Source organism: Perca flavescens, chromosome 8, assembly GCF_004354835.1.
Source record: "Perca flavescens isolate YP-PL-M2 chromosome 8, PFLA_1.0, whole genome shotgun sequence".
NCBI classification, from domain to species: domain Eukaryota; kingdom Metazoa; phylum Chordata; class Actinopteri; order Perciformes; family Percidae; genus Perca; species Perca flavescens.
Genome location: NC_041338.1, coordinates 18,892,861 through 18,917,879, shown reverse-complemented (window position 1 = coordinate 18,917,879; position 25,019 = coordinate 18,892,861). Strand labels below are relative to the sequence as shown.

Below are 25,019 nucleotides of genomic sequence, written 5' to 3'. Positions count from 1 at the left end.
CAAGAGTAGAGGGAGTTAAGGGTTCATGATTATTATGATGAATGACTGGTGCTATCATGTCTGCCCAGCATCTACAATTCAAATAAAGCTGTCCAGTAGCCTGGTAGCCCTGGTAGCCCAGTGAATACATGGGCCTCCATCTCCATTCAGGAAAGAAGGTTAGGTAGTTTGTTTAAGCTTAGTTTGAACAGGAAGTACTTATTGATCAAGAAAACATATATATATATATATATATATATATATATATATATATATATATATATATATATATATATATATATATATATATATATATATATATATATATATATATATATATATATATATATATAAATAAAAGGATAAGACAAATACAATTCGAAAACACACTTATGTTCACAATCAATAATTAAAGTAAGTTAAAAATTGAAGAACAGAGATATAACCTTTTCTTGATTATCAGAATTGAGCATTCAGTTTTATAAATGTTTGGTGGAAAACACAGATACAATATAGTTTTTTTTTTATTCTGATTTCCTTATATGGAGCACGTTTGTGTTACAGTAAAAATAGAATAACATTGAATAAAAGCGAGGTCAGGGCATAAATCTGCTCCTGCTTACTAAAATGTTAAAAAAAGAAAACAATCCTGGTAAGATGTGCATGGGAATCTGGCCAATGGGTTTGAGTAAAAATGCTCAATACTAGATATGCCGCCTAAAAGACATCTAAATCTTCAGTTAGACTGGTTTACTGGCAGAATTCAAGACAACAGAGGAATCTATGCATACATGTCTTATTAGTAGAGCCAAATAACTTAATTGGCCACTGGTTTCAAGCAAAGACAGTATTGACAGGTTGCTTAAATGGTTTATCGGTTGATTTAAGTCAGGTCAGGATGGATTTCACATTTGGTGGCTAACAAAGCGGCAGCACGTCAGAAAGAAAGCAGGATTAAGACAAATTGCAAGACAAATCAAACAAAACAGAGTCTGAAGTCAGAGATCAGGGAGGGGAAAGTGAGACAGAGGGCGAGAGCAGGAGTCAGGTTGAGGAGGAGGAGGGAGGCTGAGAAAGAAAGAGAGGAGAGCAGAGAGGCAGGCTTTGCCTTTTCTGGTAGTTAAAGTCGCTGAAAGAACAAACAGGAATTCTTTGTGCTGCAGAAGGGTTGAGATATAAACCAGACTGTAGAGGTTGATATACGAAGAGAGGGGAGACACCGCTGTCCATGGACTAAAGTTGAGCTACTGCTAAGGTATTGTAAACCAACTGGCACTGTAGTTTTTTATGTTTCTGCCCATGTTATGAAGCTGTCTTGGGTGGTCTCCTAAACTTTGATGCGTTACTGATTTGGAGCTCATTTTTGAATTGCTTTTTAGCATTTTTCTGTTTGTCGCTGTGAGGGTTTGTAACTTCACATAGCTGTGAAATTACCATGATTATGAAATGAGATTCATCTGGTTGAAAGATCCCACTGTACTCAAAAATTCCCCATATACTGCAGCAATCAGAATTTCAAGCATGTGTTTCTCCTTGTGAAATTGTTGATCAAGTATGCAATCCATGATAAACCAATTGATGAGTGATTGACTGGCTGTAATGAATTTAACACTCATGATCCAATATCACAATTGTGTCTTTTAGTGAGAAAGTGAGGAAAATCTTTTGGGCATCATGGACGATGACTTTGACCGCCGCATGGAGCTGAGGAGGCAGAGGAGAGAGCAGATGCGCCTCGACGCTGACAAGTGAGTGAACCATCTAAGAATATATAAACAAATGTGCAAAAGAACACTTACAGAAGCACACATTTATGGGCCTTAACACACAAACAAAATTTAGTGGGAAACAAAAGTGAATGCAATTGTACAAATGCTATTTAAGGACATCATACACCACACCATCTTAAATTGAAGCCTCATTAGTTTTTCAGTGTTTGACTCTCTGAGTCACAACTTAACCCTGATACATTTTCAGTATACACCATATTTGTGCCACCATAGTGTGGTTTAATCTAGTAGAAAAAAAAACGTTATCTGTTTTTAAACAAACTATAGTGCAATTAACCATTTTAGAGGTGTTTCAGAGCTTCAGAATACTCAAGATGTTTCTCCTCTTATCATGCAAACTCTTGAAGACAGATGCTCAGTGATAAAGGTTTACTGTTTGGCTTTGGGTGTTTGCATTTCTGTATGAAGGATGTGTGAGTGCCCGTGTGTCTCCACATGGAGCAGCAGAGTAAAGCAGACAGGACTTGGATGGTGCTCAGGCGATGATGCTTTATGATCTCCACTGCCTTTTTCACTCATCCCGTCGGCTGTGCTGCTGTTTGGATTAGTCTGATTAGTCTCTAGGTCATCTTCATCACTCTCTCTTTGTGCTCCTAAAAAATATTACAATAACGTTAAAGAGTTATTGCTGCCATCCACTCCGGTGGTTGTAAAGGTGCAGGTTCTCTGTGGATAGTATCTCATAACACCATAAGAACGCAGGTATATGGGGGAAACTCAAACTGGAACATCTTTCAAAGATGCCCATATAACTTAAGCTTAAGATATTTTTGCACAGGACAGGAAATACATGGAGACCTCATGTAATGTCATGACCCCAGGTAAAGTGGAAACAAACACACAATTGCTGACACCTGTAGCCGTCAGCTGCTGCTTGATTACAGAGCGATTTAGGCCTAGTCCACATGTACACGGGTACTTGTGAAAACGGGGGTTTTCCTTTCATCCTTCTAAAAAAATCCCATCCACACAAAAAAAAATCTCTGCTCGTGCTTACAGGCAGCAATATAACCCTAACCCTAATGCCATGTTGGCCAAGCCTGAAAAAAGTGATTAACAGAAGCCTACATGGGGTGCAATCGCGCATAGATTGCTCCGTGACGCATTTGAATGCCTCTGTTCCTTAGTAAAGTGGAAAAGTAACAATATTAATGTGTAAACATGTAAAAAGTCCCGTTTGCAAGGTTAGAACAAGCACTATTTTGGCTACGTCTGCCATTGCACGAATTCACCTCATTTGTGGCGCCTCATAAGAAGATAACAGAGCACACTTACGTCACAAGCCCTGACTACACAAAAACAAAAAAACCAAGTTACTGAAAATCACCTTGGAGTTTTCAGTGAGCTAAAATGTAGTTTGCATGTGGATGAAAGGGCAATAGAAAAAAAAACGGTTTAATAAATACCTGTGTATGTGTATGTGGGCTAGATAACGACAAACATTGGGATGAATTTTGATTATCAGAGCCTACAGAAACTAAAATCTTACGATTAATCAAAAGCAAGCATTCACTTTATTATATTGTTTTAGATCGGAACAGCTCAGCAACCAATTCATCGGTTTTTAGACAAAAGTAAAAGAGACATGGAAACCATTTGGAAAATATAAAGTTGGATCATGTTGATTTGAAAGTGTCATTTCTATTTACCAACCCTCATTCATTAACTTGCTTTTTGTCCAGAGTATTGTCTGTGTAACCAAAGCCTGATATATCTTCTTCCTCTGTGCCATAGACCTCCATTGTTGTAAAACCACATTAATGAGCCACATCCTTGCACTGGTTGAGATGTTCCTTCACTAGAGCACCAAATGTGTACTAATCTACAGCTGAAAATGGTCCGGAACACATTTTTCCTGTTCGTTTGCTAAAAGCAGTTTTAGAAAATAATTTATTATTATTTATTAAGTACTCAAGTAACAAGTCCAGATTTCCAAGGGGGGGGGCGGAAGCAAGTCAGGGGAATTCCGAGAAGGAGCGGGTCCATCAGAGAGAGGCAGGTTAACAGGCTTTTGGCGGGGTCCGGTGGTGGTGGTTCCGGTTGGGTGTCTGGCAGGAGTGGAGCGGTAGCAGGAGTCAGGTTACAATGGCAGCTGGAGGCACAAAAAACAGAATCAGAATTGGCAAACATACAAGTAGGCTAAACTAGCAGGCAACGGTTTTGTCTACAATCTGACGCAGAGTGAAGGAAGGACTGGGTATATGAAGCAGGGGTTGATTGTGGCAGATGAGAGGCAACTGGACACCTGATTACTGGGGAGAGAACAGAGAAGCTACCTAGAGGCAGCGGGCCTAACATTATTGGTTTTGGTCTTTTCATTGGATTTGTTAAAAATACAGAACCTCCTCAGTTTCACTTTTTTGTTAAGTTCAGAAGTCAGGTGCTGTCAAATCAGATGTCCTATCAGAGCCCCAGTGGAAAAAAAGGCGTTCCTAGCTATTTTTCTCACAGTCCTGCATCCATGCTCTGCCAGAAATGCCAACCCAGCCTGCCCTCTCTGCAGCCTGAGGAAATGCTGCAGACATTGGCATGTTTTGACTGCCATTTTTATTTCAGCAAGAGATAGCCCACTCTGAACACTTAAGACTGACAGTAGTTTTTATGGCCAAGAAGCTGTCATCATATGTCCCTCCATTTATTATGTTTCATGTCCTTGGGTTACTCGTCTGGAAATGTAACTGCAACATTTTGACAGCACTCTCACAGTAGGCCTAGCAGTGGGTGGAGTAATGTAATTGAATTACTTCCTCGGTGATTTCTCAGAGCAAACCATGCCATGCCAAAGAACTTTGCCTCAGGATTTGTTGGATTTCTGCCTGCTTTGTTTCGGTTTTAAAGACAGAAAGGACTCTTTTGGTTACCATCACATCTTCCTCTTCATCTGTTCTCAACATCTGTAAATGATTATGTTGCGGATTCAGGAAGAGCAAAGGGAAATAATACCCATGCTCTATCAATGGGCCATTTCAAGCTCTCTTCGTGCCTCATAAAGCCTGGTAATGCTTGGGAAGATACAAGCTTGACATGCTCAGATGTCTCACTGTGGGTGTACTCACAGTTGGATGAAGGTCAATGGCAGAATGTGACCGAGATGAGGAGGATTGAAAGAGAAGGACAGGAGGGTAAAGATTTGTATGGCTCATGTTGGTGATTTTGTCCTCATCTTTTTCTCTTTATCTTCTTCTTTTTTCACCCTTTTTCTTGCCAGCATTGTCTCTGATTAAATATGTTTCTTACATTAATAAAGGCCAAGAGGGATCACTCTTTTGGAGAGCTCTCCATTTCTTCAATATGACATTTTGATCGCAGACACGTGTGTTTCCTATTTCTTAGCCTTCTCTCTGTTGTGGCATACCCCAACTCCACCATGTCTTATGCAGTCATCTTGAGACACTGCGGCTTATATCAGTGGTTCACAATCTAAATGTGAGGAGTCATCAGATATACTTCCCTTACACAATATAATGTGTATATGTTTAAATTTTTCTTGTGAAATCATGGATACTTTCAGCTCTTCAGGCCTACAAATCCTTAAAATTAATGAACTAATCACATCTCATGCCCACACTAAGGTCATGCTCAAATACAAATGTGGCTGATTCTCCAATGAAATTAAATCATGTGCCATCATGGATGCAAATACTGGAGAGTTACATTTGCCGTTTATTCTATGAGATATCCATATTGCATATTTGAAATGCATTAGTCAGTATTAACTACCACTAATTATTATGCCTTCAAAAACACAATAAATATATAACTATAACAAAACTATAAGTGATGGCTTAACTTCAATAACCCATAGTGGAATTTCAACATTCAGTCTCATTTTGGGCTGAAAACACAAACATAGTAAATGTACTATGCATCTGTGTGTGGGATATTTCAGGATGGGTTACACCAACGATGATGAGGATGAGGAAGCTCGGGAGCAGAGGAGACGAGCGAGGGAGGAGAGGAAGAAGATGAAGGACTCAGACGAGTCTGGAACCACTGATGTGATCGACACTAACAGGTGCAATGTAGACGAAGTCTCGGGTAGAAAGCAGAAGGGACAAACAGTTTACAACACTGTGTAGTGGGACAAACCAGGAAACCAAGAGGCAAGATTCACAGAGAAACTGAAACCTCCCACCTGGGATTTTGTTCTTTCTAAACAGCTGTAGGACAAAGCAGAAAAAAAGTTGATGTCATTTGTTGGACAGTAAAGATGTGTTGGCACTGAGCTGGGTGGATTGCTGCTCCCAGTACTTTATTATCCTCAGGTATGTTCAGGGCCAAGAGCCTGTTGTCTGTAGGATTAGTAATTAGTAATGTAGAGTAAGATCCAAAAAATGTTGTGTGGCTACTGTGGCTGCTGTCTTGTCAAGCATTAACTGTAAACCATGCCATTGATATTTTGCTGTCAGTTAAAGATCAGCAACTGACAACAGATCTGGTGCAGTTACATTAGCAACAGTGTTGCTAGTTAGCAAGGCTACACAAGTACCAATCAATCCATAAAAATATTTTTTGCTGCTTATCGGCAGTGGTGGAAAGTAACTAAGTACATTTACTCAAGTATTGTACTAGGTACAATTTTGAGAGACTTGTACTTTACTTCTTTCTTTTTATACTTCTCCACTACATCTCAGATGAAAAATATTATACTTTTTACTCCACTACATTTATTAAATAACTTTAGTTACTTTGCATATTTAGATTACAGAATATAATCAACTAATAAATGAAGATCTATTATTATTATAGATTAAACTACCCAGCTGTATATAAAGTAATTAAAATTAGCTCCACCTTTAGCAGCTGCAACATTACAGGGATGAACACATTAATGTATTAATAATTATAATCCAATAATATAATCTCCTAATCATAATCACCTCCAGCCACAGCAGAAAGATCCAGTCAGAGACTTAGATGTGGGTCCATCACACTTTTGAACAAAACAAAACCTTTAATTAAAATGGGGATTTGGAAATTCAAATTGGACTAGACTTGACTTTCACGCTCCACTGCTCTCATGAACAAGTGAATTCCATGTGCTCACAGTGGGACGGAGTCCTCCACCACGACCGGTGCTGAAGGTGCAGATGACGACCAGGCTCTGCTGGAGCGCCTGGCTAAGAGGGAGGAGCGCCGGCAGAGGAGAATGATGGAAGCAATGGAGAGACAGAAGGAGTTTGACCCCACCGTTAGCATAACCAACGGCACAGACAGCACACTGGAAGAGCAGTCATCCAACAGCAGCGGCAGACAGCGACATACAGAGGAAGAGGAGGAGAAACCAGCTGAAGAGGAGGTGGCGGACAATGGTACCAACTCCTGGAGAAAAGAGGAAGAGGACAAGGTAAAATGAAAGATGTCTGAAGATTTTAGAGTGTTTGGAGTGAGATTATTCTGTTGTAGCTCAGGTTTTTCATCTCTTGACAGGAATCTGTTGAGGGATCAAGAACCTCGAGCACAAGAAATGAGGTATGGTCTCTTATCTTAGCTTTCTGGTAACTTAAGTTTATTGATATGCGTGCATGAATTGACACAAAACTTTATTCAATAGGAGGAGACTGAGGAGAAGGCTGCAGCTAAAGGTGAAGAGGTTGAGCAGTCCAATTTAGAAAAGAAAGATGCTGAAGAGGAAGCTGTTCCTGATGCTGACAAGGAGGAAGAAGAAAAGAAAAGGAAAGAGGAAGAGGAACAGGCAAGGCAGCAGAAAGAAATGGAAAGGAAGCTGAGGATAGAAGAGGAAGAAAGGCAAAAAAGGGAAATGGAGGAAAAGCTCAAGAAAGAGGAAGAAGAAAGGCAGCTAAAAGAGGAGGAGGAAAGGAAGAAGAGGAGAGAGGAGGAAAAACAACAAAAGGAAATGGAAGAGAGGCTGAGAAAAGAGGAAGAAGAAAAACAGAAAAAGGAAGAGGAGGAAAAAATGAAAAAACAAGAGGAGGATAAACAGAAAAGGGAGATGGAAGAGAGACAGAAGAAAGAGGAGGAGGACAAACGAAAAAAGGAGATGGAGCAAAAGAAGAAGAAAGAAGAGGAAGAAAAACGCCGAAAAGAGCTGGAGGAGAAAAAGAAGGAGGAGGAAGAAAAGCAGAAGAAGAAAGAGCTGCAAGAGAAGAAGAAGAAAGAAGAGGAGGAAAAACGGAAAAAAGAGGCTGAAGAGAAGAAGAAAAAAGAGGAAGAGGACAAGCACAAAAAGAGAGAGATGGAAGAGAAGAAGAAAAAAGAGGAGGTATTGATGAGATTTCTTATATACTGTAATTGCCACTTTAAAAGCTTGGAAAAGTCAAATGAAAGTATTAATGTCCCTATTTGTAAAGTAAGAGACTACAGAAAACACAAATTAGAATTCAGATTAAGTGACTCTGGGAGACCACATCTGATTTATCCAGGCTGTGTTCGCTTTTCAGATATTTACCCTATGATATATGGATCTGCGGTGTGGTCACAGATAACTGAGCAGGCACAGCATTTTGTTTGCCACATGGATGAAAGAGGTGGACACAGTGTGATGTGTGTGTCTTCAGTTTACATCTGCATTGCATTCACTGCCCAGCCTGTGATTGCACCATAGTGTTTGATGGATTTTTTGTGGGTTTTCTACATTATGTGTTTTGACTAAGCCTGCTATTTTCTTTTAAAATTATTTTCTTCCATTTCTGTCTTTCGTGTAAAGGAGGAGAAGCCAAAGAGATTTGGCTTTAAGGAAAAGGTAAAGTATGTTCTCTCTCTCTCTCTCTCTCTCTCTCTCTCTCTCTCTCTCTCTCTCTCTCTCTCTCTCTTCATATATATATATATATATATATATATATATATATATATATATATATATATATATATACAGTATATACTGTATTACTGTATGTATATTCTTTTCAAAGATGTGAGTAGAAAGAGTATTTGGTAGTTTAACTCTTCCCTGTTTTGCTAGAATGAACCAGCCAAACAGAACGTAGGGCTCTTTGAGAATAAACTCAAGAAAACAGAGAAGACATCAAGGTAAAGTTATCATTTTAACTCAATTGTATACTGAGGATTGCATGAGTTTGTATACATGTGTTTTTTGATCATTAAATAAATTTTGTGTGTGTGTTTGTGTGCAGGGACAATGTTTCCTCCCCCAAGGCAGACGACGTGGAGCGAAAGGAGGCCGAGCGTAAGCTGCAGGAGCTGAAGCGTCGGCGGAACGATGCAGAAAGCGAGGATTTTGAGAAGTTGAAGCAGAAGCAGCAGGACGCAGAGGCCGAGCTGGAGGAGCTGAAGAGGAAGAGAGAGGAGAGGAGGAAGGTCATGGAGGAGGAGGAGAAGCAGAAGAAACAGGAGCTGGAGGACAAGAAAGCCAAAGAGCAGGTAAGTCATTTTACATTCAGGGATTATGTCAGTGAAATATTCCACATTGTGATATAGGTGTTAAGCATCATTTTATTTTGGTTTGATTTGGCCATGTGGCTTTTATCAAGGATCAGACAGAATGATAGAAAGAATTTGTTTTGTCGTGACAAAAGTGGACAGCAAATTGTGTTTTTTCTAACAGGAGGAAAGGAAGAGGATGAAGGAGGAGATAGAGAAGAGGAGGGCTGAGGCTGCAGAGAAGAAGAAACAGAAGGAGGAAGAGTCTCCAAAGCCTGTCTTTGCTATCAGTCCCAAAGGCTCCTCAAAGGTGAATTTTGCAGTTGTTCCAGAGAGTCCAGCACAATAATGTCACTTCACTATATTTTCGATAATTAAATAATATATATATATATACAAACTATATACAAATATATATATATATATATATATATATATATATATATATATATATATATATATATATATATATATATATATATACACACAAATATTGTATATATTGTTGACAGCATGTTCTGTGGATTATACAGAGTAGTTGTGACACTGTTTTTGAAAAGAGATGCCCTTGCTGAATTTCCTAAATGTAATTTTTCAATGCTGTGAACATCACAAACAAAATTCCATTTACCTCCAGTGTATTGGGGTGAAGGCAGGAATCTCAGAGAAGGATATCTTAAAACATGGTCTTACTTACCTGTGGAGGTAGCTGGCCATGCAGATAGTATGATTAGTCCAAGTTAAAATGATCCCAAACAAAAAAACAAACAGCTATGCTACCCTAATGTAACAGGTAAATGTTTTTCACACAAGAAGCATACTCCTCAGCCCTGTGACAATCTCTGGGAACTGCACTTGTTTCATTTCTTGCTGAGAGTTAGATGAGAAGATTGATACCATTAAGGTTGATAGATGTGTTTGTATTTGTTGTCTCCAGACATGTTTTGTGTCTAATGTGGTTGTTTGTTTTTCTGTTTCTATTTCAGCTTATCTGAAATTATACTGTTAGTTGACAAGAATAAAAAAAAACATGTGAATTGGCATCTGCACTGTGCTCAAATATGGCTGTTTTTGAGCCAAGACCATGCCAGAGTATTTTCGGAGGAATGTTGAGAATTCTGTGTGTGTGTGTGTGTGTGTGTGTGTGTGTGTGTGTGTGTGTGTGTGTGTGTGTGTGTGTGAGACCGACAAGAGAAAGAGAGATGTGTGTATGTGTGTATCGTGGCTCCCTGACAGCCAAACACTCCAGTTCAATCACTCAGGCACCAAGTACAGAGAAACCTTACCAAGGACAGACTGGCCTGCCTCTCAGTGAGGTCGTCTTGGAGACAGGAAGGAAGCCAGGACAGCTTGACCATGTCAGGATTTATTTGTGCATGTGAACCGCAGACTGGTTTATAGCTTCAAACTATGCTGTTTCATACAGATCGGGGCGAAGGCAGAATTCTTGAGCAAATCAGCCCAGAAAAGGTGAGCCATAAAAGGTATTTTACAGTAAAATTAAAAGAAATGAATAAACAAGACCCTTACACTGTTGAGCCGCACTAATGTCCCATGTGTTATTCATCAACCCAGCACCGCAGCCAGAGTGTCTCACACTCCAATTGTCTCCAAGATAGGCAACAGAATGGAGCAGTACACCTCTGCCATCCAGGTGAGACTCGATATGCACCAGCCTAATCTAGAAGAAGAAATACTCAAAGCCTTTTGGACTTTGTACTAAATCTTTTATTTATTTTTTAGACATTAAATAATATCACCTCTTTGTGCTTCTAAACACTTATTCAAAAGCTCCAGTACAAATATATCACAATTGGACCTAAGTACTCAGCACTTGATTAAAAGTCACTTTCCACCACTGATCCTCAGTCAATGTAGTGCTTTTTTTGCCCATGTAGTAAAATCCATCCTCTACTTCCACAGGGAAACAAAGACGTTAAATCCCCAAAGTCTCCGATGGCAGATATTCCTACAGGAGGCGCACGCAACATCAAGAGCATGTGGGAGAAAGGAAACGTCGGCAGCTCCTCTGAAAGTCCAGCTCCTGCCAACAAGGTGAGAGAAAGAGAGTAAGAGGGGAGGATGGAGAGATTAGCTAAAATGTGATCTGAGTATTTGAGATGTCTCATTTACCAGGAGTTGGCTGGTATCAAAGGAGGTATAGCCGGACGTGTCAACAGTTGGATGGCAAAGCCTCCAGAGGCGGAGAAGACAGCAGCCCCTGCAGCAGCCCCTGCAGCAGCCCCTGCAGCAGCCCCTGCAGCAGCCCCTGCAGCAGCAGCAGCAGCAAAGCCAGCAGTAAGGCTTGATAAACCCTTGTCTTGATCTCACACATACACAGAATTGTAAATTAGACACCAGTGTTACTTCAATAGAATAATCCCTTGATATTCTGCACACGCTAATGTGCTCATTTGCACATTTAACATGCCGCCATATATCTAAACTCCAAGGCTGCAAGCTGTTTGGAGTCTAGTGACACCACATGGCTAGTTTACTTCACAACACCTGCTACCAAAGCTCCAACAGCCTTTATGTATTATTCTTTACATGATGGGAATGTTTTTAATATATGTATATAAGCCTAAACCTGAGGGAAATCATTGGATGGAAGAAGAATATTACTCTCATTGTTGGACAACAGTGCAACCCCAAAGCACAGAGCAGCAGCAGTTTATGTGGCAGGTGGCTAAATGCCAACGTGCCTCTATGCACAGCTGTTTCTACACCCCTCTATACATCAGTCACTTTGGCCTCTGTAGGTATTTCAAGATTATATTACAGTCCATAAAAGCAATAAACCATACAATACTTTTACAACAGTCATCTCAATTTTTTGTTGTTGTGTTGGACTCACTTTAAGCCAAAAAACAATTTATTTCGGTTTCACTGTGACTCCATCTTTAAAGTCTCCTTCAGACAAGGATAAAGGTCATGTCCCTTCACATTTGTCACACACAGAGACATTATTATCCAATTACACACCAACAAAACAACAAACAAGTAAGTAGATGTTGAATGATTATTTTGGTTTATGTATTATCATATATAAATAAATGTGGACACTTGTAACTGTGTACTTGGTGGACACTGTGTCCCTTTCTTAAAGTAGGACACCAGCTGCTAATCTGAATAGGTCTTCTGGAGACATTACACTATGTCCACATACAGTAGCATTGCTGGATGACGTGTGACATTGTCCTGACATGAAATTTATGAGCGAGATATCTTTAGTGTCAAGCGTCTTGGCCATCAGACGAGTGGTTGTAACCTTTCCTTTACTAATGCGGCAACACCTCCCTCTGATGGGATGAAGCTGTACAGCAGACCCACGTCTAATGTCTGCATTGTCTTTTGTTTATTTAATGTGTTGTTTAATTCACTCCTGACTTTCTTTCCTCCTTCCAACTGCACTCCTTTTCTCAGCTTTCCTCACTCAAACTTATCCTGCTGTTCTTTGCCTACTCTTCAAACTGGTAAAGGTACCTTTTGCATACATTTCTCTAGAACTACGGCTTATAGTTAGAAAGATACTAAGTACAAAATGTTTTCTGACAGCCTGTGGTGGAAAGTAATTAGGCTCATATACTTAAATACAGCACTAGTATAATTTTGAGGTATTTAACTTTAGTATTTCCATCTAATGATACTTTTTACTCCACTACATTTTGTTTGAGAGCTTTAATTACTTTGCAGATTCAGATTATTAATCCAAATAATCAACAAATAGATGTATTATTATAGATTAAGGTACCCAGCAGTGTATAGCTAAAATGAACCCCATCTTTAACAGCGACAACATTAAAATGATGCTTACACATTAATGCATCACTAATTGCAATCCAATTATTTAAATATCTTTATGTGTTTGTGTGTGTGTGTGTGTGTATATACACATATATACACACGTATGAATATCATTCTGAAATGGGCAATTCTGCATAATGAGTACTTGTACTTTTGACACTTTATATTTTGCGGGGTATGCTTGAATTTTTACTCAAGTAAGATTTTTGAATGTAGGACTTTTTACGTAGTATATATGCACTGTTGTGTTGGTACTTGTGCTTCAGTACAACATCAGAGCACTTCTTCCACGACTCCATCAGACTAATAGAGTCATGGTTGGTCTTATTTTTGTCAGGATGTGAAACCAGGCGATATCGGTAACAAGCGTGGCATGTGGGAAACCAAGAAGAGCACTGCACCTGGCAAGGTAACATATACACACACACACACACACACACACACACACACCTGTACTGTGAAGGAGGGGGGATGTTAATGTTTTAAAGGCTTTGTAGTGACATGGTCCTGTTTGTTTGTTTCATTCATTCAGTCTACCTATTAGAAGGGTGAAAGAGGTAATTTGTGGATCTGTGGCGACAACACTCAGTGCACGTTCCACCGACACAGAGTGATTGATATTTGTGTTGTTTACACTGTTTTCATGCTGTCTCAACGCACATATATGATTTGGGTCTTTGTTGCCAGATTGGCCTGTATTCGCCCCTTTGGGAAAATGTTTCTCTAATTTTGCAGGTAAAAAAGTTTTGGGGGTTTTGCAACATTTGGGCAATTAAACACCAACAAAAAGTTGAGTTCAGTCAGCTCAACTTGACGCTCAATGACCGACAAATCTAAATGTCATTTCAGTTTATTACAACTAAGTTGAAACTGTTGTTCCTATTCCAATTATTATCCTATCATAATTCTGTGAGAAAAGACTTCTAAACCTTTAATGTAACATTATCAAAAATACCTTTATTTATTCAAAGATATGACTCCTGTTATTTAACAGTATAATTAAAATAAATGTATAATAGATAAAGATTTGGCAACTTTTTTGATGATTGGACAGGTTTTTTTCTTTAGTCCAATCTGGCAACAATTTTTATGTTGTTTTTTTTCTCAGTTCAGTCAATTCAAAAGGTGGACATATTTAATTAAATTACAATCTGTATACATGATATTTCAGCAAGGGACTGTACAAAAATTATCAAGGGTGATGGGGGTGTGACATAACGTCAGCTCCCTACCCCACCCTAATAATTTGTATACATCCCTAACTCATTAGTCTGTATACAATCATTATCTCTAGTTAAAAGTGGGATGCATTTTGAATAAAAAGCCTCTCTTTGAGTTGCCTGAACTGTAGGAAATTACTGATTTTGATGCGATAAGGGAGATTGCTGCCTTGGTGTGGATTTGCGGTATTTCCCTTCCTTCCTCGGCTCACACACGCACTGTAATATACACTATATTATGCGTATGCTATCATTAGTTCCCACACTGGCTTGGAGGACATAAATGGTATTCCTTGGCTCTGATGTGGTTGTTAATTTGGAACATGGATTACTGCCATACATGAATGTGATCTATATGTTATTACAAGACATGTTGGCTGCACTGTGCACAGCTTTAGGAGAATATTAGAGTGGAGTGCATGTGGTTATGTTTGAGTGCTGAGTATGATGCATTTTTTAAAGTCTGAAGTACTTGAACAAAAGACTCTTTGATTGATTTCACTTCATTTTTTCATGTGAGAGTTTCAAACCGTATATAAAGTAACCCATCTGATATGTGTGGGAATGTTGTACTGTACATCCATTTTTATGAGTATATGTTTTATAAAGTATGCTATTAATCACATTCACCACTCTCACTCCCACCTCTCTTGGTATATCCACATATGAAACAAAGCTTTATTTCTTTATTAATAAGGATCCCTATTAGGTTCAATAGCTAAACTAATTACTAAATATGTGGTTTACCATTTGTTGGTTGAATTTGTTTTTTCCCTTTTTTCTTTTATTTCTTCCTTGTTCTTTCGTTCCTTTTTTTTTACAGGTGGCTGTTGGAGTCAAGAGCAAGTTTGTCACTAATGGTAGGTTTCATAATAGTGGTTGAATTTACATTTACTTAAGGCCTGTACTTTAAAACAATTCTGAGGTTATGTACTTCAGAACAGTCCATTTTATTCACCTTTTATACTTTACATATCAGCAGAAAATATTGCACTTTTCACTGCACCACAGCTATAGCTTCTCTTGATCCAGTTCTATATGTTGAAGTTCCAATCTTAAAGATCTCCCTTTCGTACTCTGGGGATAAGTGGCAATTGCAGGTGTTTTCGGATCTCATTTCACTGAGATCCAAACGGTATGCCGCTTCACACACAAGTGAGTTGAAGAGCAAGTGTGTTGCGAGTGGGGGCGGCCATGACTGATTTAAAGCCCCTTGTGGAGAACCACTACAACCCACCAACCTTCCATTATGCCAGAGTTGCTGCTCACTGTAAATCAAATCTGCTGCTGGAGAGTTTTGGGCACAGGCTGAGCTCTGTCGCACTGTGGTCTATATTTAAAAAAAAAACCTTCACCCTGACCTTGTTTTCCAGTATAAAGAACCTTCCAGACTCCTGGGATGGCTGACATGTCTTTGCAGTGCACAGTTCACTCGGTGGCACCTGGACTTTCCAATGGCGTGGTGCTGGGGAGTTGTTAGGCATACCAGAGTGCAGCTGCTTGATTTTCACATTAGAAACTGACTGCTGGAGAGGATTACCAACTGTTTAAACAACAAATCGGGCTTGATCACCAGGCTTATTCACTCAGTGCTAATGATAAAGAACTTACCTTACCTTTCCTTACGTATACCTACAGTTTTAATGTGCATAAATCATTAAAAATACATTAAACAGCTGCTGATGTTAGCAGCTGTCTCTCTTCTTCGTGTGCAAAAAACACATTTCTTCTGACATCAAGCCCCCAAAGCTTGAGCCAGAGCAGGAACAATGGGAATGGAAAAGTGTTAAATAGTGCTAAATAGTGATCCTTGTTTGTAACCTCCACGCTTCTTTATCAGAAATAGACCGCTGAGGAATGAAGGGCTAATGACAAAATTACAGCTTTAAATCACATAGAGAAGTGTCCTGGCTTTGACTGCAGAGTATGTGTCAGCAAAAGTAGAACTATATCTATGAGTAGAACTGATTCTGATGGACAAACACATGCACATACAGCATAAACATAGAGAAGTATGAATGCAAGAGCATTGATTAACAGCTCTGAGACTAATCTCGTGAGAAGTTGCAGTTCTAAATGCAACATTGACAGATGCATTGACTAATAGATCTATAATGTCTGTCTCTCTCTCTCTATTAGCAGGTGTGAGACCCTAACCATTGGCATCCCCATTTAAATCCAGTCTCACCTGACCAAACACAAGGCTCTGCTACTGTATGTGCATCCATTTCCCTTCAACGTACCTGTATTTCGCATTAAGTTCAAACCGGAGTGAGGAAAAACGAGGGACCAGGATGAGTGACTCCAGCATCAAAGTCTCCAGAGATCTTTCCACAGTTTTGTCCTCAATAGTTTAAAAAGTATTGATGTAAGGGTTTTCAGGACAAAGTACCAAATGTTTAGGTATAATGGATTGTATCCATCTTTTTAATCAGATAACAAAGTAACACATTTCTGATGGCTGTCAGGGTGCGTAAATGTTATATTGCTTTCAAGCCACAATGACATGTCTTCTTTTCTTGTCATGTATTGTCTAATAGCTTAAACCCAATACTAAGCATTTGTGTTGTTATTGTCATACATTATCACTGCTTTTTGGGATGATAGTCACTATTTTGACTCCATGCGATAACCAAGGCTCTTTTAATGTTCATTTACATAATTGAGTCATTTAATAAGTCTTTCTAATAAGGCATTTTATAAAGGTTTATAAATAGTAACAAATGACTTCATTAATGGTAATAAGTCATTAATGAGTTTTTGGGGGGCCAGGCTGTGAAAAATCCCATTGTAAAGTTATAACAACTGCAACACTAACGTTGTGGCTCTAGGGATGGAAATGACGGTCAGTCTGTTGGTCCACCTCTTTGGACAACTACTGAAAGCATTGCCATGAAGTTTGGTACTGACATTCATGGTGCCCAGAGGATGAAGCCTAATGACTTCAGTCATCCTCTGACTTTTCATCTAGCGTAATCAGCACGTCAAACTTTACACTTATCCAGTGAAATATCTCAAAATCTACTGCATGGATTGGCACAAAACTTTAGTGATCCTGTGACTTCTCATCTAGCGTTCATCTGGTTTTGAGTGAAAAGCCTCGACAGCTATTGAAGTGATTGCTATGAAATTTGGTACACACATTAATGTTTTCCTCAGGGTGAATTATCACGTCTTTGGTGATTCCCCAACCTTTCATTTAGCGCCACCATTAGCTCAATGTTTTCACAAAAAACATCCCCATCAGCCTCAGCTGTACTGAACTACTGTTTAGTGCTAATTAGCAATAGCTTGAGCAGCTAGCATGGCTGTAGACTGTTAGTCCTGTTTGCTCTTTAACAAACCAGAAAGACTGCTTGACTACTGACCTCATGGAAAACTTTACAGGTCATCTGGACCAAAGTTCAATCATCGACAACTGTTTTGAATTAACATTCACACGCTTTGGATGGATTATTGTAAAAAGAAGCAACTTTTTATTAATTATTGGCATTTATTAATGCAGACTTGATGGCGTACTAGAAAATGAGAACCATTAGTTACAAAGTTTATAAACCCCTCATAAAGTGTGCCTTAGTATAAAGTGGTCACATAAATCCACAACCTCAGACCAGATAATACCAGTGGCACATTCTGCCCAGGACTGCAGCCAGAGGAACACAGTGTGCAAGCAGTTCAACATTTCTATCAACAACACATGGGGGTGTTACTTTCTTTTTTACATTGTGGCAGTTTATAAAGTCAAATTATGTAATATAAGCACGAACAAAGTCTATGGATACGTGTGTATGCAATGCAATTCAATTTAACAGGCAGGTAGGAGTCTTGCTTTCCTAACATCAGTTTACATGCCACTAACTTTGCAGTTTATGTGCATTGTATTGCATTACATTTCAGCAGTAGTGAAAAGGTTTATAAGACAACGGTAATATGCACTGTTTTATCAATGCCTGTTATTAACTTTAAATTGTACCCTGGTATTTCTGTCAGTCATCAGTGCACGTGAGTTGAATCCTGCAAAAATGTATTGAAAGTCTTTCAGAGCTAGATTGCTTTGTTCGAATGTTTGCTTTAGCAATAAAAATAAATGAATAAAAAAAAATGTGTCATAGTTCTGTTGCTTTGTTTTTAGCTATTGGGAGGTAATGTTGCTTCATGTCCCTCTTAACCACTCGTGGAATCATGGAGTGTTGAAATGTGAGTGGCTGGTGAAAGCCTGAATGGATGAATGATGTTTTACCATGGCAAGAATGTACCTGCAGAATGTCTATGATGTGCATGTATGTAAATGTGCATGTGTGTTTGTTTGTGTGTGTGTGTGTGTGTGTGTGTGTGTGTGTGTGTGTGTGTCTGTCTGTCTGTCTGTCTGTCTGTCTGTCTGTCTGTCTGTCTGTCTGTGTGTGTGTGTGTGTGTGTGTGTGTGTGTGTGTGTGTGAGACAGAGCCCTATCTAATAATAGACTGAGCAGCCATAGGGTGCTGCAGTCACATGAGTAAGAAGGGCCGGACTATGTATCCTTGATGCTCAACCTGTTTGTGAACCTCAAGGAGATGAAATCTGTCGCTTTCCTCTGAGCTCCCTCTGTCTGGGTCACAGGTAAGGACTCTCTTATTTCAGCCCTGATACTTTAAATTAAAACCTTGTTTAGTCATAAATCATCTTCACTGCCAGCTAAGATCTTAAAGTAGTACTTACATTTAAAAAAATTTTCTCACCAAATGTGACTGAACTTGCATCCATAACCACTCACACAAAGGTTGAGATGACTTACTTCTCACTAGTGGTACTGCTGTTAATGCATACATTGGCATTCACAATTAATTCACTCAAAATAAACTAAATATTTGTAAAGTAATAACCTTTCATGGAAAATAAGTAAAGTCAATTTGCACGAACACTGTACTTAAGTAAGTTTGAGGTTGTGTTTTACTGGAGTATTTCTATTTTGTGCTACTTCACCACATTTTACGGGAAGATTTTTTCACTAGTTACTTTTCGGACACTAAACACTAACTGCTCACACAATATAGTTTAAATAGAACATTACAGTACATTTACATGAATACTTGAGAAAAAGTTGAGGTTCCTTATGTTTGTGCTAATTTTTGTTTCTACTTCTTACATTACCTTCCAGTTGTAGTAACTGCCAGGGTTAGCATTACCTTTCAGATTATGAGTTATCAGATTATAAGGACTTTTACTTTTAGTAGTATTTTATTGTGATATTGCTAGTATTGCTCCAGTAAAAGATTAAAATACGTTTTCCACTACTGCCAAAGGGACCACAGATGTTAAGGTCGGTAATAGCAGTCATTGTAAATGGCGTAAACTGTTGCCATCTCATGCTCTGCTATGTTGTTTAATGATTGGAAATATTTGCCAGTCTAAAAATAGACTAATAGGGATCCATTTTGCAGAGCTCATCCATAACAAAATGTCTGACACAGAAGAAGTCATTGAGGAGGAAGTTCAGTACGTACATTTTTGTACTTTTGTATTTTCATATGGTGATAAAATATGTTAATATTGTTTTGGATTTTCCAAACGATTTATTCACTTTTGTATTATTCTTATTCTTTTTGTCAATACTGTTGATCTTCTGAAGGGAGGAAGAAGGTAAGAAAGTTGCATCTGCATCATGTTTTTATGTATTGTAGGTACCTTATTTGATTTAACATTTTACTAATCATTTATGTTCCAGCGCAAGAGGAGGTGACAGGTGAGAAAACTTTATTTTTTTTCTTTTTCCTTCTCATGCAACGGTTTGTTAAAGCAGCTACGAGGAACTTTCAGTTTGTGTTGATTCTAGCGGCCCCTTTGGACAGAAGCGGTAGTTTTTTTACCACACCTGCTGTCGTAAAGATCTTTTAGAGTTAGCGTTACCGGGAGGTGATATGGTTACGATGAATGTTTTGCTCGGACAGAAAATCATTAATTTACAATAAGAAAATATGAACAGATGCATCGTTGCATTTCCAGTGTTGCAAACGGTAACTTAGCCTACTTTGGGTGTATCGTGAGCTAAACAGGGTATCAGTGTCACTGTGTCACGAGCCAAAGCATTAAGAGATTGTTGTAGCAAACAACGTAATAATAACTTAGATTATTATAGCGCCTTGCATGAAACCCAAGGACGCTTTACACAAGTACGGGAGGACAAAAAGAAAATAGAAGGCCAACACAAACACGGACTGAAAAGAAATTAAAACCGGGCGCTAAATGTAAGGGGGGCCTAAATTCATGTAGGCACCTGCTTACATCTCGCATTGTAAAGTTATTTTACGAATGAAATCAATATATTACATACCTATCTAGGAGGAAGAGGGCTAATTCAGGTTCAGTTTTGAATTATTTACAACCGACCGAGATTGACTTGGATTTCGCCCGTCGTCTGTCACTTTCCCTTTTAGCTTTTAGTTGTTCTTCATTTAATTTCCTTTTGTTCTGGGATGGCCCTGCCCCAGGATAAGACATAACTACAGCAGATAACTTCTAAAATAAAATAAAATACATTCAGGCCTGTAAAAGAAATCTCCTGCTACCTTTTACCTGGCTGGATACTCAAACACAGGCATTTCCGGTGTTACGCTGAAATCTGTGACCCGTCAGAATGTGTGCTCTGTAGCACCTTCTACCTGCTGTAAATTATTTTTGTAACTTTGCAGGGAAAAATCAGAACCCCAGGCAGGGGCATTAATAAAAAAATATATCAAAATAGCGTTCTTTTCACTGTGAGTCTCGTTTGCTGTTACAGGTCATTTATGATCATCGGATGAAAAATTAAACAGTTTCAGAAACATTTAAAGGTTCCTCGTAGCTACCTTAATGACCACTTTAATATACACTTTCTCATTGCTCGTCAATTTTTTCATGTCTTTTATTTCCTTTTCCTCGCGCCAGATGAATCAAAGCCCAAGCCAAAGTAAGCTCTTCTTTAGTTAAGCAGTTAAAACACCACTTAGTAGTAATAATAATAATAATAATAATAAACTGTTCACTTCAACAGGTTCATGACAAATATTGCTGCCCCAAAGATCCCTGACGGTGAAAAAGTGGATTTTGATGTGAGTCAACCTCATTAAATGCTTCCCTCTTGATATAAACATCCATCTGGATAAGATTTGGTAAACCATTCTGATTTCCCTGATATGTGTTTCTGATGGCAGGACATCCACAGGAAGCGTCAGGAGAAGGATCTGTCTGAGCTGCAGTCTCTGATCGAGGCTCACTTCATCCAGAGGAAGAAAGAGGAAGAGGAGCTCATCACCCTCGTTAACAGAATTGTGAGTTTGTCAATCAAAAAGGAATTATTGTGTTTCTTTTGTTCCAAATCACGACGACAAGTGCATGTTTCATTTTCTAGGAGAAACGCCGTGCCGAGAGAGCAGAGCAGCAGAGGGTCCGGGCAGAGAGAGAGAAGGAGAGGCAGGCCAGACTTGCGGTATGATCTCAGTGTACATTAAACTCATATCCTTAATATCCTCGTGTAGCACATCATACCAGACAACATGAAGTGACACCATTTTCTCCTCCTTTCCTCCTGTGCTGCATACAGGAGGAAAAAGAGCGGAGGGAGCAAGAGGAGCAACGTAAGAAGTATGATGACGATGCCAAGAAGAAGAAGGCTCTGTCAAACATGACCGCGCAGTACAGTGCTGGACAAAAGGTCATTCAACTTCCTATCACCTATAAGTGTCTAAATGTGAAGCATAATGTACAGGGATGAAAAAGTACTCAACAATCCTACTCAAGTAGAAGCTACACACATACTTACTTTATAACTTACTTTGTTGGAGAGGGTCAACAATGCAAACTGCAAACCAAGGACTCTCCTATTCAGCGATATTCAGCATTACATCACCTAGAAGTGGTGACGTAATGCCCTCCCTTCCATAACAGCATCACTGTAAGCTACGTTATTTCTTACCTTTTTTTAAAGGTCCCATACTGCAAAAAGTGAGATTGATATGTCTTTTTTATTATAACATAGGCTGAGGTGCTATACTGTGAAAGGATCAAAAAGCTCAATCCACAGAGAAATGCACACAGCCCGTATTCAGAAACTGTGCCGAGCCGTCAGGACTTCGTACGGTTGTGATGTCACAACTATACAAATATGTAGGTAGAAAGAGCCACTACAGTGCCGTTACACTCATTTTCCTGCTCCAATGACCGAGAGTGCAGATGCAGAATAAGCGGAAACACTGACCAATCAGAGCAGAGTGGGCTATTTCAGGAGGGGGCTTAAAGAGACAGAGGTATATTCAGACAGAAAGTATGAGAAAAAGTTTTTTGAACATTAAAGTATGTCAACATGTTCTAGTAGTAACCTGAAATTGAAGTAAATATGGGACCTTAAATGAACATAACATAAATGAAAATACAATTAATGGTGCCAGAATGTAGATTAAAAAAATTGGCTAAAAGTATAAAGTTATGTAATTACAGTGATTTTGAGGTACATGTACTTTAATGACAGTATTTCCATTTGACGCTGCTTTATACTTCTACTCCACTACTATTGAGAAGGAAGTACACTTTTTACTACATTTTTTTTACTACATGACAATTTAGTTATTCGTTATTTTGCAGATAATTACCCAACAAAATAAGTTACATCACCATGATCAACTACAACACTGAAATGCGTCTTTCACATAATGCAAACGCAACAGTAAAGATAATAGAATAGGATGCCTTTTATTGTCATTATACACATTATAGCAAATCCTTTTTTCCAGTGTCAACATGTGCGTAATACAGTAAAATACTGTAACTAGTCTAATATGGTGTATATTAATACAACCATCACTACTTTTACTTACGCAAAGTATCAGAATTCTTAGCATAGTATATCAATACCATTTAGTAGCTTTAACAAAAGTTTATCAATCCCTTGTAGGAAAAAGATGAATTAAAAAAAACATCTACTTTTTTTGTTGCATTCAGATTGACTTACAGTACGTGTATTTCTGCTTTATGACCAACACAGAGTGATAACAGAAAAGGAGCCAAGAAACAAACTGAGAGAGAGAAGAAGAAGAAGATCCTGGCTGACCGCAGGAAGGCTTTAAACGTGGATCATCTGAACGAGGAAAAACTCAAGTATGTCAAAGCCGTGCAGGGTTTCGTGCAGTACTGTCCAGTACACCATGTCACAAATGATGAATCCTGACAATGGATTCTGATGATGCAAATCGTTGGTGTCATTGGATATGAACTTCTCTTAATATGACCTCTGGTTGTTTGTGTTTAGGGAGAAGGCCAACGAGCTGTGGCAGTGGCTGATGGGTCTGGAGGCTGAGAAGTTTGATCTCGGTGAAAAACTCAAAAAGCAGAAATACGATGTAAGTCATCCAGCACTCAACAAAATACTGGAAATAATTGACTTGGTGAAGAGGTCCTCTATGAGAAACAAAAGACTAAGATCTCAACAAACAGCTCCGGAGACACGAAACAACCATCTTTTAACTTCACATTTCATAAATTACGTTGTCAGCATATTTCCCAGTGTAGCAAATATAATCAAGAGAAACAGTCCATGCTTGTATGTGCATGAAGTAAGATATAAGTGCCTGGCAAATGACAGGTGTCCATGTTGGGTCATCAGAGGGCTTTTCAGTTCCTTCTGACAACCTCTGCTGGGCTTATCTGGTATTATGTGTGTTCTTTAAAAGGCTTAGCAAGGTTTATGTGTTCTTGCAGATTAACCAGCTTCTTGCTCGAGTCCAGGACCACCAGAGGTAAATACACAAACCCCATCTCCAAAATGTGCTACTTCTTTCCATTATGCCAATTTCTACTCCTTGCCATTTCACATTTCCCCATTATTATAGATAAGGAAGGCTCAGAGATCCCAGAGTACAATCACTTATGTAAATTCTTTGAATGTTAAAACACAACTCAAACACTCAAAATATAGATGAGCCACAACCCTCTGTGAGGCCAATCATTCTGCACCCATCTCAAACACTGGGATATCATTAGGAACGTCCTTGCTCACTTTTTTCATATGGCCATCATGGTTTTAATATTGCATTGGTAGGTTCTGCATGGTAGCCTAATCGATATGGTCTGAAAAGTCAGCGCAGCATATGCAAAAACCTTCCAACAGAAGTTGCATAATTAGTCATGACTGCATACTTTGATACAAATCTGAACAAGTCTCTTTCAAAAACTACAAAGGAAATGAACTGTACTTTTATTTGCAGTCATTAGCGTGACAAATACTCAAGCTTTAGGGATATAATTTGCTGTATTCTTACAATTTTGATTTAAGCAAAACTTATTTCATGTCTTTACAAGTCTGAGACAGAGAATATGCCGGTATTTAACATCAATACTGTAAAAACAAAAATACACTGTTTTTTCTATTGATTTTCTGCATGCTGCAATTAAATGACCTCCACTTGTCCTAAACCCAGTGCTTGGCATTTGGCATTCATGTTTCTCTGCATCCTTTCAGTGCCAAAGGTCGCGGCAAGGGCAAGATGGGCGGCCGGCTGAGGTAAAGGAGCAGCCAGACCAGGACGAAGCAGACCACGACACCACCGATTGGCCACTGGGTCTATTATATGTGTATTCATTGTTCTGTTGTGTTGGGTTACATGTCAATTATCATATCAAAACAATAAATAAATCATTACATCCACTCTGTAAACGCCGCAGATTGTCTGTTTCGGTGTTATTAAGTCCAATATACAGTACCATAACACATTTTTACAAAACTTCAAGCAGCCAGAATCTTTGCGTAACAGCTCATAAAATCTATAAACCTATAAATATGTGTAAGAGATCTTGTTGAAACATGTAAACAAAGTATGAGTGGGATGTAGAATAGTTCCATGTCTACATAAAAACAAAACTGTTAACACAAAACAGA

At 38.8% G+C, this 25,019-nt stretch overlaps 2 protein-coding genes across 2 annotated transcripts; both read left to right on the top strand.

Annotated features, from left to right (window-relative positions):
• The first annotated feature begins 1,059 nt into the window (after window positions 1-1,059).
• LOC114559708 (non-muscle caldesmon) lies at window positions 1,060-17,658 on the top strand. Its single transcript, XM_028584524.1, has 18 exons — window positions 1,060-1,234; window positions 1,624-1,727; window positions 5,659-5,784; window positions 6,819-7,116; window positions 7,200-7,241; window positions 7,324-7,578; window positions 7,960-7,992; window positions 8,437-8,472; window positions 8,692-8,759; window positions 8,864-9,110; window positions 9,295-9,420; window positions 10,537-10,580; window positions 10,686-10,764; window positions 11,034-11,165; window positions 11,247-11,408; window positions 13,255-13,326; window positions 14,961-14,997; window positions 16,277-17,658. Exons 2-18 carry the CDS (start codon window positions 1,654-1,656, stop codon window positions 16,291-16,293), a joined length of 1,848 nt encoding a protein of 615 aa, XP_028440325.1. The 5' UTR covers window positions 1,060-1,234; window positions 1,624-1,653; the 3' UTR covers window positions 16,294-17,658.
• A 969-nt stretch (window positions 17,659-18,627) lies between these two features.
• Window positions 18,628-24,801, top strand: tnnt2d (troponin T2d, cardiac). Its single transcript, XM_028584188.1, has 13 exons — window positions 18,628-18,733; window positions 19,555-19,609; window positions 19,743-19,753; window positions 19,839-19,856; window positions 21,038-21,059; window positions 21,144-21,201; window positions 21,304-21,420; window positions 21,501-21,578; window positions 21,693-21,803; window positions 23,130-23,242; window positions 23,394-23,484; window positions 23,843-23,880; window positions 24,603-24,801. The coding sequence occupies exons 2-13, from the start codon at window positions 19,572-19,574 to the stop codon at window positions 24,646-24,648; spliced, it is 741 nt and encodes a 246-aa protein (XP_028439989.1). The 5' UTR covers window positions 18,628-18,733; window positions 19,555-19,571; the 3' UTR covers window positions 24,649-24,801.
• The last annotated feature ends 218 nt before the right edge of the window (window positions 24,802-25,019 follow it).

Excerpts from the sequence above, each read along its gene's own strand:
- LOC114559708 (XM_028584524.1), top strand. The coding sequence starts at position 1,654 with ATGGACGATGACTTTGACCGCCGCATGGAGCTGAGGAGGCAGAGGAGA. Across the intron at positions 7,117-7,199 it reads GAAAAGAGGAAGAGGACAAG|GAATCTGTTGAGGGATCAAG; the intron begins GTAAAATGAAAG and ends ATCTCTTGACAG. Across the intron at positions 11,409-13,254 it reads CAGCAGCAGCAAAGCCAGCA|GATGTGAAACCAGGCGATAT; the intron begins GTAAGGCTTGAT and ends TATTTTTGTCAG.
- tnnt2d (XM_028584188.1), top strand. The coding sequence starts at position 19,572 with ATGTCTGACACAGAAGAAGTCATTGAGGAGGAAGTTCA. Across the intron at positions 21,202-21,303 it reads GTGAAAAAGTGGATTTTGAT|GACATCCACAGGAAGCGTCA; the intron begins GTGAGTCAACCT and ends TTCTGATGGCAG. Across the intron at positions 23,243-23,393 it reads CTGAACGAGGAAAAACTCAA|GGAGAAGGCCAACGAGCTGT; the intron begins GTATGTCAAAGC and ends GTTTGTGTTTAG.